The 18,328-nt window shown below is 36.0% G+C and overlaps 1 protein-coding gene across 1 annotated transcript in view; it reads left to right on the top strand.

Annotated features, from left to right (window-relative positions):
• The window catches only part of LOC121420630 (zonadhesin-like), a 45,527-nt gene extending 30,190 nt beyond the window's left edge, over window positions 1-15,337 (top strand). Inside the window, exons 17-22 of the mRNA XM_041615294.1 lie at window positions 8,579-8,755; window positions 9,335-9,534; window positions 9,904-10,081; window positions 10,955-10,972; window positions 12,669-12,856; window positions 13,770-15,337. Of these exons, the coding sequence (XP_041471228.1) occupies window positions 8,579-8,755; window positions 9,335-9,534; window positions 9,904-10,081; window positions 10,955-10,972; window positions 12,669-12,856; window positions 13,770-13,928 (920 nt within the window). The 3' untranslated portion in view covers window positions 13,929-15,337. The remainder of the gene's footprint in view (window positions 1-8,578; window positions 8,756-9,334; window positions 9,535-9,903; window positions 10,082-10,954; window positions 10,973-12,668; window positions 12,857-13,769) is intronic.
• Window positions 15,338-18,328: the final 2,991 nt, after the last annotated feature.

The following is an 18,328-nucleotide window of genomic DNA, read 5'->3' as shown; positions in this document are numbered from 1 at the left end:
TAGGCATACAGATTCTTACAAGCTGACAAACTTTCAAAATCTTATTATAAGAAGGTACTGATTTATGTCCACAGCTATATATTACGTGTATCTGACAATCTTGACATAACGTAATCTGCCTACTGAGGTAAATTGTTGTTTTTATCTCTGCCATAACCTAAGGCAAAGTCTGCTCGCAGATACGATTTTTTTATATATACTAGGTTTATTATTAGCAACAATCTTCCAATTCTTGATTTTTTTTTTTTTTATTCTATCTAGAAACCAAAGCTCTCACTATTCTATTTCAAAGAATTGTATACGTGGTTTTGGACATGCCAAATGTTAGTATGTAAGAGGGCATCGCTTGCAAATCCTAGAGTTTATTCATCTCTTCAGCTCAGGTTGCGTAAACTGTAATCTGACGATACCCCTGTGGTCAACTGGTTGAATATTAGCTGATTAATGCCGTGGTCGCGTTTGTTCTACGGTGGCCGTGCGGCGGGCCGAGAACAGTCGTTTTGACATTTTTTGTCCAACTACATGTGGGTGGTTTGAATCAAAGTTGATAAAGCGGCTGTTTTCGACTCGCCGTGCGGCCGCCGTGGAACAGATGTGACCATGGTATAAGTTTAGCAACCCTTCTTACGAATTACTCCTAAGTTGTATCTGCATGTTACTCCTGCCTCTTTGTATTTTTTTCTTTTTTTTGCATTTTTATCAATTTGATACCAGGTCTTTACCACCTGTCATGCTCCTCCAATATTATTAGGCATTTTAGCTGTAATTGTTAGCAACTGCTTGGTTTAATTCCAATGATTAGAGCAGAAAATGATATTTGTCTTCACCTGACAACATACTAGTACTATTTTTTTTTTTCTATATTCTCCAAATCTATACATTTACAATATTGGTTATGCAAACTCATGCATCGCACTCTTGCGGATACCCCCCCCCCTATTACGTGTCATAATTTCCTGAAGTACACAATTTATCTCCTGAGTATTTCAAATTGTACATGTTTAGCGAACAGTTCTCGACACGCGATCAATTGACCCAACATTCACTGAGTCAGATGTAGATTTTGTATATCTAATTACATAACCAATGACAATCTGAACTTGGTGCCAGCAAACATTTTGTTCTCTTTTTTTTCTCTCTTTTTTTTTTTAATCAAGAATGGCCCGTTTCTGAGTGTCAACTTGTCAGGCCTTATATCCTTCTGTTTAATATGATAACATGCATCCATCCGTCTAATGTATGCAATTACTCGAACAATAAACCAAATACTTGAGCATGTTATTCGCTATATATCAGTCGAGTCAGCTGAATGCTTTCAGTATGCTCTTTTTATTTTTAGACAAACGGCTGCTAAAGCATATCATGATGTGCATATTGTTTCTTGGATGAATGTAGCAGCTCCCAATGTTGCATGCTTTTCTTGCATGTTATTACAATGCCTACAACTTCGATAAATTATCTTTTGAATCTACTATTGCATTCATTATGTTTCTTCTGTGATAGCAATTTTCTTGGGTACCTTAATTGCCCTGCTCCAAATTCTCAAGCACAATTGACATAAATTGTGTCAGCTGCGGCATTCTCCAATTACCATACTGCATTATCATGACAGTAATAGCCCCTATACTTGTTTAACATGTTTAACTTCCAATCGCTGTTGATGCATGGAGCTACAGCTTTATGGTTGATGCACTGCATTTGGAATTCAACGGCCTCATTTCTGACTAGATACAGTTGCATAACGGCGGAAAGGTTGAATTCGATCCTGGATAACAAATCACGAAAGCGATTGGAAAGCGTTTAGTAACTAGACGAGACCCCCCCCCCAAAAAAAAAAAAAAAAATAAGAAGAATCTGGTTAAGTCATCGTATCCAAAATTGTTTATCAATATATGATATTACATTCTATTTTTAATTTCTTGTCAATTCACACGCTATTCAAAACGTGCGAATGTACGTTTGTGGGTCCGGAGGCTAAAACCAGACTTCCAATACCTCTGCTACTGTTTGCAACGCTACCCACAAAGCGACTTATTTTGGTCTTGCTCTACTGCACAGTAGAGACGCTGTTTAAAATTTTTTATACGGCGCTGTTTGCTGTGTGAGCCTTGCATTGGTTGTTTAAACGGTTTAAACAAGTGTTTAAATCTTAAACAACAAAGTTTAATTTTCAATATCTAATCTTCAGTAAATTAAACATGATTGTTTGAACTGTTAAACAACTACAGTAGGGTTCATATAGTGAGCAGCGTTGTGTAGGATCTTGAACAGCGTTTTTACTGTGTGTTAATTGCATACCGACAAAAATTACAATAACTGGGGTTCCTAACTTCCTGTTATTACATAGTTAACTTATAATAAACCACTGTTTCATTGAAATAGGCTTATTTTTATCCATGTCATGACCACTCGGTGAAAGCGCTGTTCTGATTGATGTTTGATGTATGAACTTTTCATTGGTTGTTTACTGCTGACCAATATACATATTTGTTCTTTAAGATGTCATACACTAAAACAGTTAATACCGTGGACTATTGTGGTGGACAGCGTTGTGCAAAAATAGTAAGGAACGTTTCCACTGTTTAATACCTTAGTCACATTTGCTCTGCGGTGGCCGTGCGGCGGGTCGGAGGCGGCCGTTTTATTCATTTTCATTCAAACCACCTACATATACCCGGTACAAAAAATGTTAGAACGGCTGTTTCCGACTCGCCGTGCGGCCGCAGTGGAGCGGATGAGACCTGCGTGTTAGTAACTGCTTTTACAACTATTCATGGAACATCTGCTGAATTGTTCTCGTTTTCATAAGATAAAATCAACGATTTTATATTTCCTAAGGGGAGAAATGCAAAGTATTCTTATTTCCCCTTCACGTGGCCTTGTCTGTATAGCGTTCTCAATCACATCCGTTTTTACATTTATTTTTTATTCTTTTTCTATTCATTTTTTCTCTTGCATGTTTCATTTGTTTCTCGTTTTCCCTCTCTTCTACAACATCCTCAAAGTAGTAATGTTCGTTTTTGTATCTGGTTTGGTTCGGGTTTCTTATCTCCTCTCTCTATTTACTCTTCTTCCTTTAAACGTGTATTGTCCTTTCTCTTGCACAGCATATTTTTATTTCCTCAGTCTCCCATTTCTTGCACTGCATCAGGAGCAGGAGCACGGCGGCGTGTCTACTCTTTTAGCGTATCTAGTGTAATTCTTCCCAGCTCCGACGGCTGATTTGTCTGACTTTCCATTCAGCTCGTTATGCAACGATGACCTGTTGTCTCTTTCATCACAACACGGCGCTACGTTAGAAAACCCCTATTTTGATGCTTATATAAAAAACTTCCTGAATGATAATACTGCTGATCTTAACTCGATCTTTGACCCAAACGACCCATGTGGGCAGCTTAATACTTCACAGTATTTTACAGAACAAAATTTTAAATCTTTCATTAACTCTAGCAGTCTTGAACAGGATATTTTTCTTCTCCATCTTAATATTCGTAGTGCCAACAAAAATTTCGATAAGTTAAAATTATTTCTTGATAATAATCAGTTTCCCAAACACTCAGTCATTGGATTAACTGAAACGTGGTTCTCGGAAAATCCTTGTTCTCTTTATGCACTCTCTGATTTTAATCTAATTGTTAATAACAGAACTCTTAGACCCGGTGGTGGTGTTGCACTTTATATACCCCAACAATACGAATATAATCTTATAAATAATATGACTTTATCCAATGATGCTTTAGAATCACTCTTTGTTGAAATCATTAACCCTAAAGGAAAAAATCTGATATTGGGAGTTTTATACCGACCTCCAAATTCGAATACTCAACATTTTCTGGAAACCCTCAAAGAGTTTTTACTCAATCCAGTTCTTAAAAATAAAGAATGCTTTTTTATGGGGGACTTCAACATCAATTTAATGAATTGCAACACTAACAATATTTCGCAAGAGTTCCTTGAAATGTTCTTGACTAATTCTTTCTTACCACTAATTACTAAACCAACGAGAGTAACTAGCACTTCTGCAACTATTATAGATAATATTTTTAGTAATGTAACTTACCCTGCCCCCATAGCTGGTATAGTCCTTAGCGATATTTCTGATCACTTTTCAATTTTTGCGAAGTTGTCTAAAAATAAACTTTTTAAGAATGAATCATATAATACTTCCTATCGTAAAATAACCGATGATAACATTTCCCGTTTAATTAATGATTTAGACAATACAGACTGGTCGACCATTTTTGACTCCACAGACGTTGATGTAGCCTACGACTCTTTTATAACCAAATTAACGTCTTCTTTAGATACCCATGTTCCTGTTATTACCAACCGAAAATCAAATTATAAAAAAAATCCCATTACATCCGTGGATTACTTAATCTCTCTTACGATCTATTAACCGTAAAAATAACCTCTATTATAAATACATCTCTAAACCAAGCGAAAACTCTCGTTCTAAGTACACTTGTTATAAAAACACCCTTACCACATTATTACGTATCGCCAAAAGGGAATACTACACTTCTCAATTAAACATCTACAAGAATGATATGAAAAATACATGGAAGATTATCAATAATGTACTGAACAAAAAGAAAAAAAGCTCTACAATCACAAAAATAAAGTCAAACAATACTATCACAGATGACAGTAGCATAATCACGGGAGAGTTCAATTTGTATTTTTCAAATGTTGGCAACAACTTGGCTAAAAATATACCTCGAGCTAACAAATCATTTTCCGATTTCCTCGATGACCCTAACCCAAATTCTATGTTTTTTAATCCTACTAATCCAATGGAAATAATAAATATAGTTCGCAATCTACAGAATAAGAAAAGTCCGGGGTACGATGGCATACCTAACTTTCTACTAAAAAAAATTATTGCAGCCATCGTTGACCCATTGGTACATATCTTTAACACCTCTCTTAGCACTGGACGGGTCCCAAATAAAATGAAAATCTCCAAAGTCATCCCACTGTTCAAAAAGGGTGATAGCCAACTCGTTTCCAACTATCGTCCGATATCCTTACTAACCTCATTATCTAAAATTCTCGAAAAACTTGTCCATACCAGAACAAGTGCTTTTTTCAAATTACACAACATTTTTTCAAACTCCCAATTTGGATTCCGTGAAATTCATAGTACTTCCCATGCAATTTTGTCATTTATTAATAAGGTCACCACTTCCATCGATAATAGTTGTCATACTGTTGGTATTTTCCTGGACTTCTCCAAGGCCTTCGACACTATAAACCATGAAATTCTTCTTCATAAACTACGTCATTATGGAGTTAGAGGGAAGGCCTTGGAGTGGTTCAGGAGCTACCTCACTGACAGGACCCAATTTGTATCAGTTAATAATAGCATTTCATCTACTCTTCCAATTACTTGCGGTGTCCCCCAGGGTAGCCTACTAGGCCCACTTCTTTTTATTACTTATATCAATGATATTAAAAATACATCAGATTTGCTTTCATTTATACTTTTTGCTGACGACTCCAATATTTTTTTTTCCCATGATGATATTAATCAACTCGTTAGAATCATAAATTCTGAACTAACAAATGTTACAGATTGGATCAAGGCCAACAAACTTTCACTTAATCACCAGAAGACAAACTACATGCTTTTTAGCAATAAAATTAATACTCTACCAGACAGTATTTTCTTCGATAATTTTGTTCTTAATAATGTTTCCACTACCAGATTCTTGGGTGTCCTTATTGACAACAAATTATCTTGGAAGCCTCATATTGATAGTATATGTAAAACAATTTCCAGAAACATTGGAATTATTAATAAACTAAAATTTTTTCTCCCTTCTCGAACTTTATTAACATTATACTACACCCTTATTCTACCATATATTAATTACGGAATAATTGCCTGGGGATGTGCAATACAAACACAACTAAATAGAATACTACTTCTCCAGAAAAAATCTCTAAGAATAATTTTTCAAACACACTTTAGATCACATACTGATACCTTATTTTTTGAAAACAACATTCTCAAAGTAAGTGACATATATCTCTTTGAACTTAGCCAATTTATGTTCAAATTAAGCAAGGAGGATCTCCCCACTATTTTCTCAAATATGTTCCAAAAAAATGCATCAGTACACTGCTACCCAACACGGCAACGACAATATTATCACCTTCCTTTAACAAGAACTTTATTTGCAAAGAATTCATTTGTCTTCTCCGGGCCTGCATACTGGAACTCTCTGCCTCAAGATTTTAAAGAATCCCCTAATATACATATTTTTAAACGCAAACTGAAAAAAATGTTAATTTTGCAATACTCGTTGCAAGCAGGTCATGCTGAATAACTGTTTTTTTTTTCTTTCTTTATATTCTCGGCGTCAATGTATATGTGTATTGTATGCTTTCATATTATATACATATACATGTATAATTTGTTATTGCTTTTTTCTTTCTAATCGTAATTAGCCAAAGTACCTGCTCCTGCTGCCCGCTTTCTTTCTACGTCATGTGCACTGCACTTCTCTATCCCTCCCCTCTTCTTCCCCTACCCCCCCCCCCTTCCACCTTAATGCTGTTTGTATTTATTTGTAAACAAAAGCTCTACATATCATTACGACTCAGTGTTTTTTGTGTGTAATGAAACTAAGTTTATTTAGGGTCTTGCCTTTTGTACAAGCTTGGCTTTTTTCGGCAAGACCCTCCGTTTTACTTTCAAATACAAATGTCATATTAGGTTGTTTTTTTTTTATTTGTTAAATCATGTTCCTTAAGTCTAAGATTATGTTATATATATCTATTATGTTTTGCAGTATTTTCGACCTTATCATGTTATATTTATCATTCTTATGTTGTGAAACGGAAATCAATAAAATCAAATCAAATCAAATCAAATCAAATGGGAGAATATGAAGAAAATGGAGAATAGGAAGATATTGGAAGATATGAACAAAATGGAGATATGAAAGAAATTGTACAAATTGAAGAAATGGGGAAAAATGGAAGAAATGGAATAAACTTAACGAATGAAAGTAATTAAAGAAAGTTAAGATGAAAAATATGAAGAATATAAAATTTAGGGGGTGACAAAATAGGCATCAAAGAGCGGAAAGTAAAAATAGGGATAAATTCTACGAATTTTGAACAACGTAATACAACAAAAAGTGAGGTTAAACGAGCATGATTAATAAACGGTGATGATTAGTCGAAATATACCACCCACTTGGTTGATTGATCAGAGTGATATGTTGATAGTCACGTTCACATGTATGACAGTTCAAATAGGAATAAAGAGCTATTACGTAATATGCGTGCTGGTTCTTCGCAAGATGCATGACGCCATGGTTTACTCTCCATTTTAAATTCTATTGTTTCATACCGATGACAAAAGAAAGAATGATTCCATCGGTTCTATCGGTAAACTAGAAAGAACCTACCATGAATAGATCCACATGGGATCGTGCTAAGAGGAAAGGTCAACATGTCAGGCTGGACTTGACGGTCCCAGCATCGTGAAAAACATTTACCCTCCATTTAAAAATTCTATTGTTTCACACCCATAACAAATTAGTGAACGTTAGTATTTGTGGTCATCATTTGCCCATCCTCTCTCATCATTAACCCATACTCTCTCTTTCTTTCTCAGCCCCTCTCTCTCTCTCACTCTCTCTGTGTTTGACCAAACCTTGCTACGTCACTTGGAATGTCCAAGACATGTTTTTTTTATTTCTTTACTTTCCTTTTTTATTCAAGGTTAAGTCATTTTTATTGCTTGACGTCACCCTTGGACATGTCCAAGACATGTTTTTTAATTTCTTTACTTTCTTCTTGTTCTTGAGTATGGTCATGATTGGACATGTCCGACACTTGTCTATTGTTTCTTTACTTTCTTCTTGTTTTTGAGTATGCGCATGACGTCATCGATGTTGTGCAATCCACTATGACGTCACCATTTACTTTCTTCTTGTTTTTGAGTATGGACATGACGTCATCGATGTTGTGCAATCCACTATGACGTCATTTGTTTTCAGGTTTCGTCACTCTATGACGTCACACCTTCGTGACGTCACTTGACCGCCCATCTTTTTTTAATTTTATTGTTTTAATTTATAATCCATATTTCCATAATTTATAATCCATAATTTATAATCTTATTGTTTTAATTTTAATCCATATTTCCATAATTTATAATCCATATTTCATATTTCATATTTTCATATTTCCATATTTTCATATTTCATATTTATAATCGGATTAATTTTTTATAATCGGATTATAATTCATATTTCTATTGTTTAGAACAATAGGGATTAGTTATGTGACTATACGTACACCTTTACTACTGGCAAGAAATATTTCAAATGACGAAAAAATAAAATGATAAAGAAAAAAACTATATGATTCATGAGGGGATATTGTTCAGTTCTCGCATTTCATAAGCCTTTATATTGAACTTTAAGAAATGAGTTGTATATCATTACTTTATAGGCCTCTAGAACCATCTAAAGATTTGAATGACCGAGAACATCCCGATCCCAATGGCTTTTTACTTTTACTAATTCTGATCGTCTTTCACTTTCCAAAACCTCAGGGCCGTTCCAGAACTGTTTGGACTTTGCGGATCCGACGGACATTTACACGTCTTGCCTTTTTGACGCATGCGTGCTTGGTGCCGATGATGACGCCGTGTGCGACCATTACGATCAGTACACAGGGACTTGCCAAGCACTTGGCCAACAGCCGGCGACTGGAGGAGTTCTCTCGCACAGTGCGGTATGGTGCCGTTCTGCCGTTCATGAATTGGAACAAAATATATAAAGCGTCGTAAAGGCATTATAATACCATTATTCTAAACAAAAATTGAACCAAACGAAAAGCCACAGATATATTTAAAGTCACATATAGGGCCTGTTCAAAATGAAAATAGGTAATAGTCAAAAGGTTTACAGTAGCCCTCAGTCGGTGGGGGTTCTATCCATACCTGCATGCATTCTTTAGCAACGTGTAAATATGCATCAGGCCATGTTTAGCCCACTGCAAGGCTATAGCCTCCTCAAATTGGTACCAAATGTGTTTGTCCTTTAGGAATGATAATAAATATTGGCTAGAGAGAAATGTACAGTCCAAAATTCCCTTGTTCAATGTGTTTATAACACGAGTGATATATCATGATCATGATGATGGTAAGGAGAATAGGCCTACATGTATATAGGTCATGTAGGTTCTAACGTGCGACTTGGCTTAAGGATTTTATTTTGATTTGACGTGACTACCAGGTTCATTGATCTCTCTCAGTACAAGCTCTCGTCTTTTTTGTCTATGTCTCTCTTTGCATTTTCTCACGCAGCCTTCCCGTGCCCGGAACCCCAGCTGTACAACCCATGTGGCTCACCGTGCCCGGCGACCTGCGCCAATCCGACGGCCCCTGAAAACTGTCAGGAAACATGCATCGAAACATGCAGTTGTCCAGATGGGTTGTTGCTCGATGGAGATAGTTGCGTCGAACCAGATCGATGTGGCTGTACCTACGAGGGATCGTACTATCCGGTAAAATGGGCACTTCGAAAAGAGTTAGGAAAATGCAATAAATGCATCGATAACTTTATAGGGGGGTGTTTCACGAAGATTTAAGTCTGACAAAATAAAGCTGCTTGTGATATCAATAAAAGCCTTACCTCGTGGTCAGGAACTGAATGTGCGCTTCCGCATACATGGTGTATTTATCAACGGGACTACACGATGGCTGGACGAAAATCTTGGATATCTATGATATCACACACTTATTTTATTATCCAAAGTTTGTGATATCTAATGAGATTTATATCAACGGATACGAGATTTCAGTTCATAAAAATGTAATATAGAGAACCCCGTCATGCTGACATAAAGATTTTGCTCTTCATATATCCGAAACAGAATGGTGCGACCTGGACCAGTGTAGACTGTTCGTCGTCGTGCTCCTGTGTATCTAGGGAAGTCGTGTGCAATGATAACTATTGTCATCCCGGCGAGGAGTGTGTTGTGGATGCCCAAGGGGTACCTGGGTGTTACTGCCGTCGGGGACTTAGCCGCGTTGATGGTGCTTGCGTAGGAGGTAAATAATGTTTAATCCTTTAATCCAAACAAACACTTTTATTTTGCATCACATAGGCCTATAGTATAGCGTAAGCAGCATATTGTTATGTGAGGGCCAGACATATGGCGTTTGGAACAAAAATGTAGACCTTTAAAATACAAAAATTGTTTTTTTCTTTAGGAGAGACTTTGACATAACATCCAAAAAAAATATATCACACTTCGATCACACTTCATGCCCTATTTGCATTTTTTTTTGGTCGAGTAACATTTGGCGCCATGGGCAGTGGCCCGCTTATCCCCCCCCCCCATATTAATGCCAGTGATCCAATGTGGGGGAAAGTCATTTGAATAAACGCCACTGATACAGTTCGTCGACTTTTTAGCTTCAACCCCATGCACTTTTTTCAGGGATCGTGTACAAAAATTAGAAAATTACCACCATCGAACTGTGATTTTATGTATGCCCCCCCGTGACTTCGGGTTGTTCCGTTGCCCCTGAAATATATATACTTTTTATTATGTAAACCTGTCCTGCTGTAAATAGCACTGTGTTTACAGAGTAGAACACACTGTGAGATCACCTTGACACGTAAATTTGAGTATTTCAATAATATGGATCAAAATTTCACATTGTCGACTATGTGAACCAAAATTGAGCACGTCCTTTTCATACAAAGTTTACTTACATTATAGCCAGATGGCAGCTTCATATGAAAGTACTTTTGTATTTCTTGGCGTAGTTTCTATCTTTAAATAATTACTTAACGTGTTATGAATCAAATACTGAAAGTTGGTAGAAATCATTACATAGATAAATGAAATGATATGAAACTACTTGTGCGATAATAAGCTATCTTAATATCTTTTTTTTTTTACTTTACGTTGGCAGAGATTCCACCAGCAGCAGGTAAGCTTCAAAAACTAAACATATTCGTGTTATTTGTTTATTAATGAACTGATTATTTAAAAATATATATGTCTCTTCATCCATTTATTAGTTTATCTATATACTTCTTGATGAAATAGATTATTCATTTGTTAGAAACGATCTTAGAGATTTCATTCCACCGAGGATGGGCAAACGTAAAAAGGTTTCAAACAGATTATTTACACTAGATTCAAGCTCCTCTTGCATAGCCAGCTCATCTTAAATGTTGCAAAATGAACGGATATGCGTTGTACTTGTAATTTGATTAAACATTTGTAACTGGTAGATCGTTTGCCAAAGTGATTTCCGTCATGACCAAAGTAATTATTAGTTCATAGTTAGAAGTGCAGGTTACTTACCAATTTAATAAGCGTTGCAAATGTAGTTTCAAAGCAACAAAAAAATCAGTCCAGATTAGCCATGTCTTCGGTGCACAGGACGGTGTTCCATTCGCTCTCCAACAGGTGAATCTTTTCCACTCAGTTTTACCTTGGTCTACCCTGTGCATGTCTTCCGTCATGGTTCCTCCATTTGGAAGGGGATTGTGCTGGGTACCTTCTCTTTTCATTGTCATTTCTGTAGGCCAGGGGGCGTTTCATCAACATTTTCATCTGACAATTTGTCATATATGACAAGCTTCCTTGAATTTGATTGGTTGAGAAGCACTGATACTATGGGAACTGTCGGATATAATCGACTTGTTGGATAAAAAGCGTTTGAGGAGCCATTTCATGAAACACTCCCCTAATCCCTGGAACACAAATGTTCAGCGATAAATCGCGAAATGACATGGCCTATCAAGATCATCGTTGCATGCATAGTTTGCTCAGTAGACTGACGAGGAACCAATCAGAATTGCTCTTTCCAATCAGGAAGTAATCCCTAAGCTTTGTGCTACGGGGTTCTGGACCCCGTTGCATAAAAGTTACTATCGTGTTAATTGTGTTATCCATTGGCATCTTTAATGGAATCCTTGATTTTGATTGGTTGATGAGAATTGTTGCCATGGTAGTTACCTTTGGAGGGCAGAGTTACCATAATAATAACTTTTATGCAACGGGACCCAGGACTGAAAAGCGCTTCTATTCTATGGCATAAGTGGGCGAAGTATATGCACCTTTGGCCTTTGATTATAATCAGTTGTTTAGCTAGCACATTACAAATGAATTGAATTTTATTCAATGATTCAAGTAAGTAACCAGCAATCTCAAGACAATTTTCTCCTATTCTGTCCAAGTTTTGATTGGTGCTTGCTAGATTGGGGAACATAATATATCTCGTGAGGTGATATGGAATGAATTACTTTAATCCTATAATGTTGCAAATGGTATTGATTTGGTCATGTAATTCTTCCTAATTTGTTTGTTTGTCAACCACCGATGATGATTTGTTGTATTCTATTGTTCTTGTGGGATTAAATGTTACTCTATGGTTGCCGTTCTTCTTATCCCTGTATATATTTTTTTTCCTCCTCGTGTTAATGTCTTTCTTCGTCTTCTTTTTATCATCTTCATCTTGTTCTTTTTTTTCTTTTTCTTCATCATCATCATCATCATCTTATTCTTCTTGTTTTACTGAAAGAAGGTATGCCTATTTTCAACCTTATTTCAAGTTATTTCATATGAAACCACAACGCATTATCATATTTGATTGTTGCCGATTTGACAATTCACAGAGATCCGGGTCGTGTGCGACAATGCGGTTATGTCCGCCGGTGTGAACGGAGATGATCTTAGAGAAAACATTCAACCCAATGACTTTCCTGTGGGAGGAGCAGTATGCGGTGTGTTCACATATGGGCCAACCTCGTTTACATTCGAGAAGTTCTTTGAGTCCTGTGACGCACATATTGCTGCGACGGAGGTAAAAAAAAAAGGAGAGATGATTTATTTTCTTATTTTGGTATTCATTTGTATTTTGTATTTGTGAGGAGCGTTGTGGCCCAGTGGATAATACTTCTGACTTTGAAACAGAGGGTCGTGGGTTCGAATCCCAGCCATGGCGTAATTTCCTTCAGCAAAAAATTTATCCACATTGTGGTGCACTCGACCCAGGTAAGGTGAATGGGTACCCGGCAGGATTAATTTCTTGAATGCATGAGCGCTGAGAGGTAGCTCGAGCTAAAGCCAGGGTAATAATAATAATAACAACGCGCCTCGGAATAGAATATTTCTAGATAGATGGCGCTATATAAATGCCTATTATTATTATTATTCATTCATTCATTTATTTCTTTTTATTTTCAAACAGGTAGCCCTGCCAGTAATAAAATACTGTTTCACCTGTTCCCCTTTATAAGATAAGCCAAAACAAAATGGAAATAAAACCAAGGAGCTCCTTGATAAAACTCATCACAATATCTAGCGTATAAAAAGAAGCTTAGATTATTGAAAGTTGTACACTGTAAAAACTTGGTGGCATTAATTTCATAATGTGACTGATGATCAATGAGGAAATTACTAACGTTCTTCTTCTTTATTATTACAGTTGTTTTTGTTATTATTGTTATTATCATTATTGATATTGTTGTCATTATTGTTGTCGTTGTTGTTACTATCATCTTTAAAGATCTGGGCCCCGTTTCATAAAGAACTTGCAACTGTTGAAACTTTGCCTTTCTGGCAACTACCATGGTAACCTTGATTTTGATTGGCTGCAGAGACATGTTGCCATGGTAGTTGCCATTATGGCAAAGTTACAACAGTTGTAAGTCCTTTATGAAACGGGCTCCTGGTTATTTTAAATTGATAATGATTGGCTGTTCTCTATTCTGCAGGGAGAGGGGAATGACGTCATTTTCGCTGATGTCGCCACTGCGCCTCTGGATGTAATCACTGTGGGGGCAACGAACCCGGATGCGCGCACAGTAATCTTCTGTGAATTCCGACCACAGGAACGATTGCTGCTTCTTCGCGAAGAAAACCCTTTTCCATAATACTTACTTTCTTTCAGATCGGTTTAAAATGGTTGAAACCTGTGGGTTGATTGAGCTACTATAATCAACTTTGTCTTTTTGGACTTTATATGTATAACGATTCTTTTGCATTTTCTTATTCAGCATACATCTAGTAGAGAAAGAAATCTTGACCATTTCTTGATGTATCACATTTGATATTATTATGAGTGCTCTTGATTTGGTTTTATTTATTTTATTTCCACATTCCAATTGCAAAAGTATTTAGAAGTGTAATCATTTTCAAGAACTCATAGAAATAAGCAAAAAAAGCATAATGATTGATATAAGTAACATAAATATTAACGTAATAAATATGAATAATGATTAACATTAAGATAGTAATTACGCTTGAAAATTTCCCCCTCATCTAAATTTTTGAAATATTTAGATGTGGAAGTGAACATAAACATGTTATCGTAGATTGAATACTCTTCACGAAAACATGGTTTAATTTTCAATTCCAGTTTTAGCTCTAAGGAGCTGAAAAAAAGTAATTCTAGAATCTACTATCTATCCTTTAAATATTTTATTTCTGTATTTAACATAGTGATAGGATTTATAAATGGAAATGCTATCTCAAATGGAGCTCAAGTACAATTAATAGGCTTACAATAAAGAGTATGTATCATTCATCAATACCGAAGAGAACGTAACATTTCCACAAACGGAGATTCGTGAAGATAACATGTTTCAAGGTACTCAAACGTCATCCTCAACCTGAAAATTATAAACAGACTCACTGATATTTATACCATTTTGATATCAGATACATTTAAGAATGTTATCTTTAATGTATGTTTTATCTTTAAGTTAATGAATCACTGTGGGCACGCCGTACGAAACACAGTGTGGTATTTGGAAATGAGATACCTTTCATTTTCTTTGGTGATTTTACAAAGTACAACTATATCCAAATTTTGACAATGCTAAATTTTGCAACCTGGGCCTTTATAAAGTATATATCCCGTATGCTATTACGTTATATACATTGTGTAAGTAACTGGGGAGTGTTAATGAAAGGCCTGTCGGGGTTTTTTACCGGACAAAGTCAGTTTTTATTTGATACTTACCACAATTACAGTGCTTTTAAGACAATCATTTCATTTAGTCTGGTATCTTTATCTTTAATAGACTGATAAAAGCCAAGTTTCATTGTAATTTCCGTTTTAATAGCTTGCCAAAAACAATAGTGCTGCCCTATGACTTGAATTGTAAACCTTGTTATCAGTAGCCTAGCCCTTTCGGAATGAACAGAGAGTCCACAGTGTGGAACACAATATAAAATGATCTTCATTCATTTATTCATTTCATTTGTATATTTCCAATTCTTGTAAAAAAAACATTTAAATACAATAAATTTACAGTAAATGACATTGTGAATACAACAAATATATATATGGGAGCCAGCAGAGGAAATTGACATTTCACTGTTGGGTTTAAGAATGTTATTCGAACGCATTTTGAAAACACCATGAACACACTATGAACACACTGTGACAACATTTTGAGCACACCATGAAAGCACTATGAACACATCTTGACGACATGGTGAACACATCATGAATACTTATAAACACACCATGAACACATGGTGAAAGCCTATGTCCATGAACACATGACGAACGGCCCATGAACACTTTATGAACGGCCATGAACACAATGTGAACACATTATTAACACTTTGAACACACCATGAACACCATATGAACACACTGTGAACATATTTTGAACACACTATGAACACACTATGAACACACTGTGAGCACACTATGAACACACTGTGAACACACTGTGAACTCACTCTGGATACACTCTGAACACACTAAGAACACCATATGAACACAATGTGAACACATTATTAACACTTTGAACACACCATGAACACCATATGAACACACTTTGAACACACTATGAACACACTGTGAGCACACTATGAACACACTTTGAACACACTATGAACACACTGTGAACTCACTCTGGATACACTCTGAACACACTAAGAACACCATATGAACACACCATGAACACATTTTGAACACATGAGCAAAACACACACACAGTGAACGCATCATAAACACATTGCGTGACACACTGTGTGACACTCACTGTGTTCTTGGTAATAGATTCGAGACGGTGTGTTGCTTCAATTGATAACGTCCCCTTAAATTCTCTTTCAATCTCTATCTTGTCCTGTTCGAATTGATGAATTAAGGTTTAAGAAGCTAAGTATAAAAGAAATCGTGTAAAGGGTGATTATCACATTATCATATTATTATTCTATTGTATTTTCTATTTGTTCATTGCTTAAACCCTGATCATGGTGGTCATGGTATGAAGTATTTCCTTTGATTACATTATTAAATTTGATTAAGCAAATCTATCTTTTTCAGCGTTTCCGGAGTAGTAAATCTGTATCTCTTGATGTGTACCAAGATGTAGCATGCAGATGATTGACAGAATTACATGTATCATTAAAGATGACGATGATGCAGATAAAAGAGGCTGTGGTGATGGCTTTGAAGATGATGTTGGTGATGGTGGTGATGATGACAGTGATGATAATGATGTTGGTGGTTGTGGTGGTGGTTCTGATGGTGTATTGTTAAAAATAAAGTGATTTTACAGAAAAAAAAGATTTTGCAGAAAGCAATAACAGAATCATTCTATAAATTCATAAAACAGGATTTTTTAATGCAATTTAACAGAACAGGTTTTAAAAGGGGGAAAGGATGTTAGGAAATGTGTAATATTCCATGCTCCAAATGCCAATTTTCTGTAAGATTACGCAATCTGGTAAGATTACAGGTGTACTCGAGACTCTGCTGCAGGAACTTCTTTTATTTTAAGGATAAATTTTCTGACAGTGTGATGGTGATAATGATGGCGATGATTACCATCATGATAATGATGTTGATGATGATGATGATATGGTGGTGGTAAAGATGATCATGATGATAATAGGGAGGTCGATGATGCATTGTTGCGATAATGATAATCATGATGAAGATGATGATGGTGATGGTTGTCTTCGTGATGGATGTGAACTTTTAATGATGGTTTGGGGTGATAGAAGGATGGTGATTAGTGTGCGTTTTTTTTTGTTTTAGCTAGGTATGTATCAGCATGCGGGGTCCGTGGATGTGTATGTGTGTTCCCTGTTTATTTAATTGGTGCTGTTTATGCAGTCGACATGAATGGAGTTGAAACCGGGTGTTACGAGGCCATCGGAGAACTTTCCAATAAGTAGTGACTCGGATTTTAGCCATGCAAGGCCAAGACCGATAAAACGTGGCATCAAGATCAAAATCGCTTAGCTCCCTTTCACACGGTAAAAAAAATTGTAATTTGAATGATGATTCCATTGTAAATAAGGCTATTAAGCAAGTGTGAACCCAAACTAGAACATGATTAGAATCACGAAAGCTAATCACAGTCACGATTCAATAGCAATCATTATTACAATGATGATTCAAGATTCACGTGTGAAAAGGCCGTTAATCTCCTCACTCCAAATGTGAATAACACTTAAGTACAAATTTATATCATCAACCGGTAGCGTAGGCCTACAGATGGAGAACCCCCCTAACCCTAAGGAAAGAGAAAGGTGGAATGTTGTATAATTTTCCCAACAGTATTATGTCAATATCTATATCACAGAATTTTGATTTTTGTACAAAATATGTCGAAATTTTTGCTTGCTCGCTCGCAACTTTATTTTGGCTCATAATTACTCCACTGCATGTCGATCGATCACCAACCAAATAAAGGTACGTGAGCAGAGGAATTTAGGTTTTACTCCCTTTTCAGTATAACCCGTCCTCAAAATGTGATTCATTAACTGATTTATCGATAATTGATTGATTGAGAGCTACTGAGTTTCTTTCAAGACAAATTTTAAACAACGATCTTCATAATATTAAGACAAAATATATGAAAACACAATGAAATGCAAAGGTATATATTTCCTTGAATAGATAAATAATTGACAAAATAGGTTTAATGCAAAACTCTAAATGTAGATACTTTATAGGCCTATTCATTAATCTTTCGATTCTAATGGCTACATTTATAAGGAACAAGGGAAAACAAATCGGATGTCAGAGATTTTGGCATTTTTATCGTTTTTCGCCATAGACAATCCCTATAACATGGAATGGAATGATAATTATAAGGGCACTGAATCAAAACACGAACAGCGGAGTGAAAGTTGTGAAAATGATGACAATTAGATATTTAGAGAAATATCTACTTCATGGCCTTTCAGATTCAGAACTCCCGAAAATGATCTGATTTAGATTTGTATTATCCTCGTCAATATCGTTTGACTCACCCAAACAAAAAGTGTAGAGATATTTTGGCGAAACATTGTAGCGACACGC

Source organism: Lytechinus variegatus, chromosome 8 (assembly GCF_018143015.1).
Source record: "Lytechinus variegatus isolate NC3 chromosome 8, Lvar_3.0, whole genome shotgun sequence".
Lineage (NCBI taxonomy): Eukaryota > Metazoa > Echinodermata > Echinoidea > Temnopleuroida > Toxopneustidae > Lytechinus > Lytechinus variegatus.
Note: the sequence above shows the minus strand (reverse complement) of the source record. Positions and strands in the feature narration are given on the sequence as shown.